This window comes from Cetorhinus maximus, chromosome 7 (assembly GCF_964194155.1).
Source record: "Cetorhinus maximus chromosome 7, sCetMax3.hap1.1, whole genome shotgun sequence".
In the NCBI taxonomy this organism is placed as follows: Eukaryota; Metazoa; Chordata; class Chondrichthyes; order Lamniformes; family Cetorhinidae; genus Cetorhinus; species Cetorhinus maximus.
In genome coordinates, this window is record NC_135885.1 from 3579132 (window position 1) to 3593080 (window position 13949).

The following is a 13949-nucleotide window of genomic DNA, read 5'->3' on the forward strand; positions in this document are numbered from 1 at the left end:
GGAGATACTGTTTCCAGTGGTGGAATGATCAATCACCAGAGGAGACAGATTTAAGGTAATTGGCAAATGTATCACAGGGAGATGAGGAGGGGTTTTCTTTTATGCAGCAAGTTCAAAGAGATGAAAGAGCCACAACTGTGCTGTATCGATCTATGATTCCCTATACACATACAACTGTCCATACCCCGAGGACACACAATATTCTACTAGCCAACCCCTACACCCTCCCCTTTTTCTCAAAGTCTTTGACTTTAGTCTTTGGAATTAAATTCCACAGAGAGCTGTGGAGTCTGGGTCATTGAATATATTCAAGGCTGAGTTAGATAGGTTTTTGATTCACAAGGGACTCAGGGGTTATGGGACAGGCAAGAAAGTGGCGGTAATGGCACAATCAGATCAGCATGATTGTATTGAATGGCAGTGCAGGCTCAATGGGCCAAATGGCCTACTCCTGCTTCTTATGATCACACATACACGCACGCACAGTTATATCAGCCATCTCTCTCCCATATAAACACCCACAAATCTACTAGCCCATTCCTTGGCACCCCACAGCCATCTTCCTTTGTGCTAGGTATGACCAGTGGAGTTTTCCAGTTATTCCCATTGACTTCAATTTTGCTCTGCCTCCTTGATGCCACATTCTGTCAAATGCTACCTTGACCTTAAGGGCAGTCACACTTACTTCACCTCTTAAATTCAGCTCTTTTGTTAATGTCTGGAGGTGATGATGGAGGAAGCACGAGAGGAAGTTTAAGAAGTCGGTCTGTAGTGGAGAGTATAATTCAATGATTATCTTTACGTTCCAGAATGATTCTGGAATAGTGAGCAGTTTTGGCAGAGGAGAGCAGGACCCAATAGTGGGCACTGCCAATGAATGGCTAAACCAGTTGTCTGCCATATACGCTCAAGTCTGCTTCCCTTGGACTTAAGGGCATGGAGCTGAGGACTGTAACAGGCGGAGCATCCTGATGGCTTTAATGTGACTAGGTCGTCAAAGGTGGAGGTGAGGGTGTGATTGAGCAGATCAGTAGCTGCAGAAACATTGTGGTGAATGAAAACCAAAGGCTGGGCAGCTGGGGTTTTGAGGGGGCTTGACATGGTAGATGCTGAGAGGATGTCTACCCTTGCAGGGGAATCTAGAACTAGGGGACATAGTTTCAGAATGAAAATGAGGAGTAATTTTTTCTTTCAGGTGATTGTTAATCTTTGGAATTCTCTTCCCCAGAGAGCAGTGGAGGCTGGGTCATTTAATATAGTCAAGCTTGATTTAGACAGATTTTTGATTGACAAGAGTTATGGGTTAAGGGGGACAGGCAGGAAAGTGGAGTTAAGACCACAGTCAGATCAGCCATGATCTTACTGAATGGTGGAGCAAGCTCAAGGGGTCAAATAGCCTACCCCTGCTCCTAATTCATATGATCTTCTGAAAGTGAATTGGCAGAGAGCTTCTTCCATGGGCAGAAAGAAACTTGATATAGTGCTTTCAACTTAGTGAAACCTCCCAAGGAGCTAGCTGTCGAAGGTACCAATAGCCATGCCGGTAAGTGGAGCTAAAGGTACACAACCACTGTCAATTCGAATGGCTGAGAGGCTGGAGCAACTGAATGACCTGGCCTACTTGTCTTCTCCCTGCAAGCAAATGAGGCAAGGAAAGCCAACGACGCAGAGAGCGGCAAAAACATTGCCCATCGATTGTATGGCAGAGTGAATGTGGAGGGCAGTTGACATGAGCAGCTTTTGTCAGCAGAAAAAGCCTCTTGCACTTGGTGTTCCCAGGCAGTCTCCTATCGAGGTACTAACCAGGTCTGAGTCTGCTTAGCTTCCAAGATGGGGAATTTTCAGACTGGCATAGCGGTAGCCATCCACAACCTGGCTTTCTTATTACCTCAAGCACGCAAGTCAATCCATCTCTTTCTTCATTCTCTCTTTCCACACAACAGCAGCAGCAACTTGCGGGGACCTCCAGGTACACTCCCAGGTGCACCTTTACCTGTTCTAACCGACAGGATATCAACTATGATTAAAGTTAAAGTCCCGCCTTGCTGATGGCTCTTTCTTTCTCCAGGGCTGATTAGCCCTCGTCGCTTTGTGTGATCGATTGAATTTTAGCCGGAATGGCAAACTTTTTACACCATTCCTCCTCGCCAGATGGCCGCCAATGGTCGTAACTAGGGTAACCAGAACGCTAGCCGGCCTGCCAGGGCGGGAGTCATATTCAAATGACGTCCTTCCCACACACGCCCCTCCGGACGCTTGACTACAACTCCCATAATGCCCGGCGGGGTGGCCCGACCGCTTTACACAGCAAAGGATTCTGGGACTTGATGTTCTGCCACCCTCCGCCTCCATGCTAGAGGCCGGTTTGCCTGACGCATTCGCCAACTGCCAGCTCGCTGCGTCGTGACGCCATCTCGTACACTCCGCCCCCCCTGCCTGTGACATTGAAGGCACAGGGCGGTTAGTGATTGGTTGGTTTATGTGAACGAGCGCCGCGCTCGAGCTCGGCGGGCGGAGGAGACAAGATGGCGGCGAAGGGTGGAAAGAATGGCTTTTTGTCCAAAGTGAGTCCAGTTAAATGTGTCTCTCTCTCTTTACCGCAGCATTTAAATGAAAGATTCTTCTTTGATTATTTCCTTGTGAGGATTTCCTGTGGTAAGAGTCGAGTTTGGCTGTCGGCAGGGGAACCTGCTTTTCCGGCTGTGCGGCCTGCGGGTAACTTTTGGAGCCTCGGTAATCTCCTTTGGTTCACCCCCATCTTCCAGTGCTCCACAGGGCGGGATGATGCGGGGGGGGAGCTTCATAGGACGGCCCGCCTCCAGTCAAGGGTTGTCGGCTGGCGCTTTTCCAGGACCGCTAATGGGCGACGTGTCCTTCGCCTCCTGTCTGACGCACCTTGGAGGGCCGAGTCTGGCAACGGATCATTGACTAGAACCGGAGAATGGTTACAGCACAGAAAGAGACCATTCGCCCCGTCTTGTCCGTGCTGACTACTCCCGGTCCCTTGTCATCTCCTTATAACCTTTCTATTAATTGTCCAATTCCTCGTGAAAGCCTAGATTGAACCTGCGTCCACCACTCTCGGCCAGTGCCTTCCAGATCCTAACCACTTGCTGCGTAAAAGGTCTTTCCTTGTGTTGATGTTTCTTCTGTCATTCACCATATATTGGTGTCTGGTTCTTGAATCTTCTGCTAATGGTTACAGTTTTTCTCCGTTCTGTTTAGAGTCCACGTAATTCTGAACACCTCTATCAAATCTCCTCTCAGTCTTCTGCAAGAACAGCCCCAGCTTCTCCAATCCATCCACATGATTGAAGTTCCTTAATCCTGGAACCATTCTAATAAATCTTTTCTGCAACCTCTCTAAAACCTAAAGTGTGTCCAGACTTGGACACAATACTTCACTGGGCGTCGAACCATTGCTTTCAGTGTTTTATAAGTGGCAAATCTTAATGAGCACTGAGATTGGACAGTAGGTTAGATGCCTCCAGGACCCATATTTGAATCAAACTCGGATTGATGAGAGACATGTCAGAGAATCTCGAGAAGTAGTACATTTCTTCCCACTCGGGCAATCGTTTATGTCAGCCTCTTACCTCTGAACCTGTAGGTTCAAGTCCAACTCCAGAGACTTGAGCACATAATCCAGGCTGACACTCCAGTGCCACAGCTAAGGGAGTGCTACAGTGTTGAAGGGGCTATCTTATGGGTGAGATGTTAAACTGACCCTGTCCTCTGAGGTGAACATAAAAAATTCTGTTTCAAAAGAAAAGCAGAGGAGTATTTTCCTAGCGGGGTTCAAAATACAAGGTGGCAACGAGCGAATTCGCCCTCAATGTCAAAAATAACCCCTGAGAAAGCAAAGTTGGGGCAGGGGTGGGAAACAAAGAAACATCATTTTCTCTCTCTCTCTCTCTCTCTCTCTCTCCCTCTCCCTCCCTCTCTCCCCCCCCCCCCCCCCCCCCCCCCCCAAATACAATATTACCTAAAATTTATGTGGTCCACATGAGGCTGAACAATTGCAGGCATCTGAGTGGCAGCGGGAAAACAATGCAGAGTTTGATTGAAGGAGCAGTGAAAGTGAGAGATGCAATCTGAAAGGAGCTGCTCCTCCAATTACAGATTCTGTCTCTCCCTTGCTGGCTGCTCCAGTTCTCCCAATCACAGCTTTCCCCCCTCCTCATTCTTGCTCTTTCAGAGAAAAATCTATGATTTAATATGACAATAACAGTTACAAGGTTCTTGCAAGCTGTGTGGCCGAGAGCGGGAACTACAGGAAGGATAAGCAAACTGACCATGACGCTATGGTACAGGAAGCCATTCACGTCGGGGGAGGAAATAGGAATGTAGTAGTAGTAGGAGACAGTGTAATTAGGGAGATAGATACTGTTCTCTGCAGCCATGAGTGAGAGTCCCGAAGGCTGTGTTACCTAACCAGTACCAGGTTTAAAGACATCTCCGTAGAGTTGGAGAGGAACTTGGAGTGGGAGGGAAGGGATCCAGTTGTTGGCGTCCACATTGGTATCAACGACATTGATAGGACTAGAAAGGAGGTTCTGCTGAAAGAATTTGAACAGTTAGGAGCTAAATTAAAAAGCAGAGCCTCCAAGGTAATAATCTCGGGATTACTACCTGAGCCATGGGCAAACAGCATAGGGTAAATACTGTCAAGGAGTTAAATGCATGGTTGAAAGGTTGGTGTGGGTGAATGGATTTCAGTTCATGGGGCACTGGCACCAGTACTGGGGTAGAAGGGAGCTGTTCCGGTGGGACGGGCTTCACTTAAACCATGCTGGGACCAGTGTCCTGGTAATTCGAATAACTAGGGCTGTAGAGAGGGCTTTAAACTAAATAAAGGGGGTGGGGGGCAGTTCTGTAGCGGGGATACGCAGGCTTACAAAGCAAAAAGATATGGCAGCATTGCAGGGCAACTATTTAGGTAATGATATCCAGAGTGTGACAACAAGGAACAGTGTACAAACATAAAAAACAGCAGCAAATAGTTATAAAGGGGGAAAAATGGTAAAAAGGCAAAGTTAATGGCTCTTTACTTAAATGCACATAGTATTCAGAATAAAATTAATTAAGTAACAGCGCAAATAGAGTTTAATAGGTATGATCTTATACCCATTATGGAGACATAGTTACAAGGAGATCAAAACTGGGAGCCAAATATTCAGGGGTATGTGGCTTTTCGAAAGGGCAGGAAGGAAAGGCTTTGTTAGTACGAGATGGAATAAGTATGAAAGCAAAAAATGATCTTGTACAACTGAATCAGATGGGCTTTTACAACAATCTGCAATGGTTTCATGGTGGTCATCAGTCTTTTATTTCCAGATTTTTATTGGATTCAAATTGCACAATCTGTTGTGGTGGGATTTGAACCCAGGTCCCCAGAACATTACCCTGGGTTCTGGAATACCAGTCCAGTGACAAATGCCACTGCCTGTTATGAAGGACGTAATAGTAGAGCATTTAGAAATACATAATATAATCAAGCAGAGTCAGCATGGCGTCATGAGGGGAAATCATGCCTGACAAATTTATTAGAACTCTTTGAGGAGATAACAAGCAGGATAGATAAAGGGGAACCAGTAGATGTAATATATTTGCATTTCCGAAAGATGTTTGATAAGGTACCTTATCAAAAGATGCTTGATAAGGCACATAAAGCTATTTAAAAAGATAGGAGTTCATGGTGTTGGGGGTAGTGTATTAACATTGATGGAGGATTGGCTAACTAATAGAAGACAGAGTTGGGATAAGAGGGGCATTTTCAGGATGGTAACTAGTGGAGTGCCACAGGGATCAGTGCTGGGGCCACAATTATTTACAATATATGTTAAGGGAAGATGAGGGAAGTGAATGTACTATTGCCAAGTTTGCGGAAAACACAAAAATTGGTGGGAAGGCAAATGGTGAGGATGACAGAGTCTACAGAGGGATAGAGACGGGTTAAGTGAGTGGGCAAAAACTTGGCAGATGGAATATAATGTGGGGAAAATGTGAGGTTATGCACTTTGGCAGGAAGAATGGACGAGCTGAATAGTATTTAAACGGAGAAAGCTGCAGCACAGGGATTTGGGGGTCCTTGTGCAAGAATCACAAAAAGCTAGCATACAAGTTCAGCAGGTAATAAGGAAGGCAATGGAATATCGGCCTTTATTTCAAAGGAAATGGTGTATAAAAATAGGGAAGTCTTGCTAAAACTATACAAGGCACTAGTTAGACCACAGCTAGAATACTGTGAACAGTTTTGGTCGTCTTACCTAAGGAAAGATATCCTGGCATTGAAGGCAGTCCAGAGAAGGTTCACTAGGCTGATCCCGGCTATGGAGGGATTTTCTTATGAGGAGAGCTTGAGTAGGTTGGGCCTGTACTCAGAGTTTAGAAGAATGAGATGTGACATTAATGAAACATAAGGTTCTTAGGGGACTTGACAGGGTAGATGCTGGGAGGTTGTTTCCCCTTGTGGGAGAGTCTAGGACCAGAGGGCATAATCTCAGAGTAAGGGGTCACCCATAAGACAGAGATGAGGAATTTCTCCTCTGAGGGCAGTGAATTTGTGGAATTCTTTACCGCAGAGGGCTGTAGAAGCTGGATTGTTAAGTATATTCAAGGCTGAGATAGACAGATTTTTAATCAGTAAGGGAATCAAGGATTATGGGGAAAAGACAGGAAAGTGGAGTTGAGGATTATCAAATCAACCATGACCTCATTGAACGGTGGAACAGACTTAATAAGCTGAATGGCCTACGTCTGCTCCTGCGACTTGTGGTCTAATTGGAAAATTGGCTCTGCCATTGGCAGAACTGGAGGAGAGAGAGAGAGAGGCCAAGATGGTGGTGAATCCAATGCAGATAAAGCAGCTCCAGCTGTGTGGGAGAAATGTAGTAAGGTAGGAACCTTTACAAAGAGAGCTTCCTAGTGTCTCAAGGAGACCACTGAAGTTGTTGCATCTGGAGGTGACAAAGATGTAGAAATGAATTTCAGCCAAGATTGGGGTGAAGTAAGGACAGAGGTAGGTAGTGATAGTTATCCATCAGCAAAACCTATGGTTTATTGGCAGCCTTGTTAGTTCAGTGGGAGTTTATACTCTGGTCACAAGGTAAAACATGGTGTAGTAACTGGTCCGGTCATCTGGTTCTATAACATTTGAATGGCCTTACCTGTTCTTACTTTACTGCTGCCTTCTGTTGTTCTCCCTGGTGCAGCATATTTATAATTATTCAAAAATGGCCAGCCTTATGCCTGTACCTCTCATCCACGAGCATTTCAATAAATTACTGCAACTTGGATACAGTAAAATGCATCATTGAGGAATGATATCACCGCATCAGATTTGAATAGTCTCTTATGGTTGCATTTAAGTGAACAGGATGTTTTCTCAGGGCTTCTGAAGCAGTGCACTAAATGTTGGATGTCCTGCTAGTTTCACTATTTCTTTTATATATTTGGGGGGGGCGGGGGGGAGAACCTGGCAATTTGTTTGATGAAATGACCAATAGTTTGTAAAAGCATTGTTCATTGAAAGGGAAACTTTTTATTATTGAATGCACACCTGGCTGGTCTTCCACGTTTTAAACTCCGTAAAAGTTGAGGTCATCAAAATTGCTCATGTCTTAAGTTGCACCAAGTCCCGTTCACCTGTCACCCTTGTGCTCTTTGACTTAAACTTGCTCCAGTCAAGCAGCATTTTGGTTTTAAAATTCTCATTTTCAAATCTCTCAATGACCTCATCCTTCCCTCTACGTAATCTCTTCCAGCCTTGCAACAGTTTGAGATCTCTCTGCTCCTCTGATTCTGTTCTCTTGAGCATTCCCGATTTTAATCACCCCATCATTGGTAGCTGTGTCTTCAGTTGCCTAGACCCTAAGCTCTGAAATTCCCTCCATACACTTTTCTGCCTCTCTACCTCACTTTTCTCCTTTTAGACACTCCTTAAAATTCACCCCTTTGATCAAGATTTTGGTCACCGGTCTAAATATCTCCTTATATGGCTTAGTGGTATATTTTGTTTTATAATGCTCTTGTGAAGCCATGGTACGTTTGTAACGTTAAATGTGCTATATAAATATAAATTGTTGTGACAATCCAAGCAGATAACCCAATGAAGCTTCTATTTTAGACAAATAGAACAGAAATTTTCAGTACTGGAAAGAAATTCGCAAATTGAAAATGTTGGAAAGAACCTGTTAGCTTCTGAAAAGAGAAAAGACATGTTTCAGTTTAAGACCATCTGACTAGGGGTCTCTGAAACATTCACCTGTCATCTCTTCTCAGATGCTGCCTAAACTTCTGTGTATTCCCATCATTTCCTAATTTCAATGTGATTTTTAACAGCCTTAATGCAGAGTTGTAAACTTGAACCACTAATTCTATTTGCTCATTGCTGATATTGTTTAGCTGCTGATGGCCTACAGCGACTTGTGGATGCCAGTTTAGAGTTGCTAGATCTGTTGGAAATATATCCCATTTAGTACGGTGTTAGTGCCACACAACATGATGGAGGATATCTTCAATGTGAAGACGGGACTTTGTCTCCACAAGGACTATGTAGTGGTCACTCCTACCAATACTGGCTTGGACAGATGCATCATCTGCGACGGGTAGATTGGTGAGGACAAGGTCAGGTAGGTATTTCCCTCTTGCTTCCCTCACCACCTGCCGCAGACCCATTCTAGCAGCTATGTTTCTTTTAGAACTTGGCCAGCTTGGTCAGCGGTGGTGCTATTGATGATGGATATTGAAGTTCCCCACCCAAAGAACATTCTGTGCCATTGCCATCCTCAGTGCTTCCGCCAAATGGTGTTCAACATGGAATACTGATTCATCACCTGAGGGGGGGACAGGTAGGTGGTAACCAGCAGGAGGTTTCTTTGCCCATGTTTGACCTGATGCCATGAGACTTCATGTGGTCCGGAGTCAAGGCAAACTGAACAACATCAAAGAGAACAAAAACAGAATTACCTGGAAAAACTCAGGTCTGGCAGCATTGGCGGAGAAGAAAAGAGTTGACGTTTCGAGTTCTCATGGTCTGTTCTGTTGAAGAGCCATGAGGACTCAGAACGTCAACTCTTTTCTTCTCCGCCATGCTGCCAGACCTGCTGAGTTTTTCCAGGTAATTCTGTTTTTGTTTTGGATTTCCAGCATCCGCAGTAGTTTTTTGTTTTTAACATCAAAGAGAAAGCTCTTAAGAAGTGTTTTAAAGTCAGAAAATGAGGAAGAGAGTTTTAGGGAGAGGGTTTCAGAGCTTGGGGCCTAGGCAGCTGGAGGCATTAAGAAGCATTCCAAGGCCATGGAGAGGGTTCAGAAGAGATGATAGAATTAAATACAAGACATTAGAGAAATTGGACCTCCTTTCACTAAAACTGAGAGGACTAAAAGGAGATCGGATAGAGGTGTTCAAAAATATGAAAGATTTTGATAAGGTAGAGAAACAAAAACTATTCCCACTGAGTAACTTGAAGGCTGGACCTAGGATTTTTGTTTGTGGAGTCGAGATGTGAAATTCCATCAGAAACAGTGGGAAAAGTAGAATTTACAATTTTTAGAAGGGAAGAGTATATAAGAGAGATTGGGTAGGTTGGGGAACATGAGGAAGAACTTTTTTACGCAGAGGGTAGTGAGTGTCTGGAATTCACTGCCCAAGTTGGTGGTAGAGGCAGAAACTCTAAACTCTTTTAAAGTACCTGGATCTGCACCTTAAGCTGTAAGCTGCAGGGCTATGGGCCGGGTGCAGGAAGGTGGGATTAGAAAAGGCACCTGGGTGTCCTCAGGCTGGCATGGACAAGATGGGCCGAATGGCCTCCTTCTGTGCTCTAACTTTTCTATGGTTCTAAGAACAGGTCAGGTGAATGGGACTAAATGGATTGCTCTTTTAAAGAGCCTGCACTGAAGTGATGTACTGAATGGTTCTCTACATTTTTTCCTAGTGGAAGATCGATGACAAGCCGATTAAGATTGACAAGTGGGACGGTGCAGCTGTGAAAAACGCCTTGGACGATGCCGCCAAAAAGGTAAGCGAATGGCCATGTGGCTCCCTTGCTATTTGTCTACAACTGATCCCCACGTGAGAGTCTTCTAATCCATTCAGACTGGCTTTAAACCAGTAAGACGGCCTGCTTTCATGTTGACTTCCTGTTTTTGCTAATGTGATTGCAATGCTTACACCAGCTATTTATAGAGTACTGCCAACAGATGCCGAATTGTAATGGTTCATGTGCATTAATATGACTCATTAAACTTTCTCTTCAGTTTCTGTGCATGCACACAAGCAAACTGCTGGACAGTCCTAGAGCATTCGGAAGGGCTTCCTTCACAAGCCACTTGAAGTTCTTTCTGATGGAAGGCTATTGACCTGAAGCTTTAACTTTTTCTCTGAAGATACTGCCAGACCTGCTGAATGCTTCCCAATATTTTATCTTTGTATTTCTTCACTTATTTATGTACCATCTTTGCTCATTTGAGTCTGTTTATTTTTTCTTCTTACTAGGTTCTTCTGGAGAAGTACGGGTACGAGGAGAATTATGGACTGATTGATGGACGGCTCCTCATTTGCACAATCTCTTGTGTCTTTGCAATAGTTGCCCTTATCTGGGACTACATGCATCCTTTTCCTGAGTCGAAGAGTGTCCTTGCAGGCTGTGTCCTTTCATATCCTTTTATTCGGAAGTGATTTGTTACTTTCATGGTGAGGCATTGCTATACTTTCGGAGGTGTGATGTTAAACTGAAGGCCCCTCTGCCCCCTTGGGTAGATGTTAAAGATCTTAGACACAATTTGAAGAATTTTAGTGCAGAGAATTGTGAGATGATGCATTTGGCGGAGGGGATACGGAGAGGCAATATAGCTCTGCTGCAGTTCTAAAGTGTGTACAGGGACAGAGGGATCTGGGGGTTTCATATTTAGAGAGTAGTTAGCAAGCACATGGGACCTTGAGCTTCTTAAACAGAGATGGAAATTACTCCATTACTACCTTAGCAATAACATGAGATGTAAAACAGTTTTTGCGTCTCAAAACATTTAACTGGAGGCAGCTGTTGATCTGATGATATTGGTCGTGCCTTTGGACTCCTGTGAGAGATTGGGAGCATCCCAAAATTCCAATTGTCTGATGTCCAATGTAAGTATTCAGATGCACCAAGTTGTGATGTCTGACCTGACCCCACCAAAAGTGAAGGACATCTGCCATTAAACTTACCAACTGCCACTTGTCAGTGTTTTGCAGACAATATGGCAGTGTGTGATTATTTTTATTTTGAGGCCCTAGTTTATGGATCTTTCGAAACCTAAAGTGACTGCTCACTGCACAATATCTTAGAAAGGAGGGGGAAGCTAAAGTAAGGGAGTTTGATGACCAGTAAGTGTGTACACTCTGTGGTTTTCTTTAACATATCTGTACCTATTTTGTTATGATGGGGATTCTCACATTTTATACCTCTTACAAAGAGAGAAGCATATTTTTAATCGCTATACAGAAAGACCCAGCTGGATTGGATCCCGGTGACATCTGGCAACTCTCATCTTCTCTACGGAGGTACTGAAGTGATTTTGTTTCATTTTAATCTCCCTCCAAAACCACATACTGTTTAATTAGTTCAGCCAGTAACTTCAGTTGAGGACCACAACTCCAAGCTGTCAGATGTGGCCCGGACTGTTAACTGCTGAAATATACACCTTTCTGCATTATAGCAAGCCATGCCCCCAACACCATCTAAATTGAAAACCTTGCATTATTTGATCAGGACTGGATAGGGTTGGCTTAATCTACCAGTTCCCTCATATTTGTCGCAGCTAACTTCTTTGAGGGGTTGGGGTTTAATGAGTAAGGGCCTGTGGCTGGACTGTCGTGGTTGGCAACCAACTACCAATGTTTTAACTGGCAGCTACTGGCTTAATTGCGCAGAGTGATAAGAGCGTGTGTGAGCTCATGTTGTCTGACCAACCACTGAAAGATTAATCACATGCCTCTGTCCCAGTAACCCTTACTGAAAGTTATCTGTGGGGATAATTGCAAAGCACTGACTGATTTAATGATACTGTGCTTCAGGTTCGATGACCAGTATACCTTGAAGATGACTTTCATTGATGGCCGAACCAACCAGGAGCGGGAGAGGGAGTTCACCAGGTCCCTCGAGTATTTCTTCGATGAGTCTGGTACCTTGGTTATGGATCTGTTTGAGCCAGAAGTGTCCAAGCTGCACGATTCCTTGGGGAAGAAGAAAAAGATGAAATAAGAGTTTGTGCGTGCTTCTTTGATGCATTATGTTGTACTGCTGGGATCGTGCTCGCAAAGAAAAGGAAAAAAAACACACTTTTTGGTAATATTTTTGTTGTGATTGCACCCTCTTCAGCACTACATTCTCCCAGGGGGCCAGCTTGCATTTTCCAAATTCATTCAGCAACAGAAACCTGCATTTATATAGCACCTTTAGTTTTGCAGAAGAGTCGGGTAGGACGCCAAAGTTGCAACCAGTCTGGTTCAGCCTCAGTCTGTCCAGGGCGTTGGCGGTGGCCAGGGAATGGAGTTTGTCAGGGATTTCAAAGACGTTAAATTTGGTCTTTCCAGTTTAGTTGGAGGAAATTACTTCTTGTCGAGGACTGAATATTGAACAAGCAGCCTGGTAATTTCGAGAGAATAGAGGGGTCGGGAGTGGTGGTCGTGAAGTAGAGCTTGGTGTCATCAGCATTCAGTGGAATCTGACATGTTTTTAGATGATATTACCAAGGGACAGCATATAGACTGGAGGCGGGGAGGGGGCAAGGATGTATCCTTGGGGAATACGGTTGTTAAATCACAGATACCCCATGAAGAAATACAGTGCAGCCTTCCCACTTCTGTGTCATGTACTATTTATGCCTCGTGTGAAGCTTTGTAAATAACTGATTATTCATTTATGAGGTGTTGGTAGGTTAGTTGATATCAGACAGGAGAGCTACAAAGTGGGGGAGGGGAACAATTAACCAAGCTTGACCCTTCCAGTCACCACACAGTGATTGCATGGCAGCGTGGATGTCAGCTGGGGATAGGATCAACCTCATCAGTGATATCCTGGCTACAAGCTGAGAACATCTACTTGTGTCATCTATTGTGAAAAAGTCAACCCTTTGGAGTTGTGCCCACCTTGAGTCAGGAGAGTGGGAAGGGGGACTGATTTTAAGGGATACCTTGCGCTGGACTATTTGATTGAGAACCTGGGCCTTCTCTGTCAGACAGAGGTGGATCTAGGCTAGAATCTTGGAGCTTGGTTTCCAGGTGGGGTGAGTCTGATCTACCTGTGGGCCCCACAGGCTCTGATTGTAACAAGCTAGAGGAAGGTCTCAGCAGTAGGTCTACTGGGGGCAGATCCTTGACTCAAACTGGCCCATGCATTTGGACTAAATTGGCAGTCGGTGAGCTAGAGAGTCGGGGAAGCCTGCTGTGCCTCCTGAAATATTGGGCGAAGGCGAAATTGGGCTTTGCTGTCAGAGTCAAACAGACTACAACACTAACGTTAGGTAAGGGATAAATATCGACTCTGGGGAGAACTTCCTCTGCTCTTCGAATAGTGGCCATGAATCTTTCACATCTACCTGAGGACTTGATTTAACACCCCATCTTAAAGATTTCACCTCTGTCAGTACAGAGTTCCCTTGGTACTGTCCTCCAGTGCAGCTGCACCCCCCTGAGTTAGTACACCTGAAGATCTAGATTAGTATAACCCCAGCAGCAGCAATGTTTTCAGGAAAGAGAATTTATCCCAAAAAAGTAACCCCACATCCACTCGACCAACTCTGCATGAATGTCTTTAATAAGGCTAGTTCTTTTGAGGGGCGGGAGCAGAAACTATAAAACTATTTTCGCAGCTTTCAGTTCCTCCTTCAAACCAGAGTGTTTAACCTATTCACCTTTGGGTTCCACCCAGCAAATCCGAGCCAAATGGGAGGGCAAGCAACATGGTTTTTTT

General features: G+C 44.7%; 1 protein-coding gene across 1 annotated transcript; it reads left to right on the plus strand.

Moving 5' to 3' along the window:
• Window positions 1-2411: 2411 nt before the first annotated feature.
• Window positions 2412-12316, plus strand: spcs2 (signal peptidase complex subunit 2). The gene is made up of 5 exons (XM_078544955.1): window positions 2412-2564; window positions 9936-10019; window positions 10496-10655; window positions 11404-11539; window positions 12053-12316. The coding sequence occupies exons 1-5, from the start codon at window positions 2526-2528 to the stop codon at window positions 12237-12239; spliced, it is 606 nt and encodes a 201-aa protein (XP_078401081.1). The 5' UTR covers window positions 2412-2525; the 3' UTR covers window positions 12240-12316.
• Window positions 12317-13949: the final 1633 nt, after the last annotated feature.

Coding starts and splice junctions, on each gene's coding strand:
- spcs2 (XM_078544955.1), top strand. CDS start 2,526: ATGGCGGCGAAGGGTGGAAAGAATGGCTTTTTGTCCAAA. Junction 10,656..11,403: donor CCTTGCAGGCTGTGTCCTTT/CATATCCTTTTA, acceptor AACATATCTGTA/CCTATTTTGTTATGATGGGG. Junction 11,540..12,052: donor CTCTCATCTTCTCTACGGAG/GTACTGAAGTGA, acceptor ACTGTGCTTCAG/GTTCGATGACCAGTATACCT.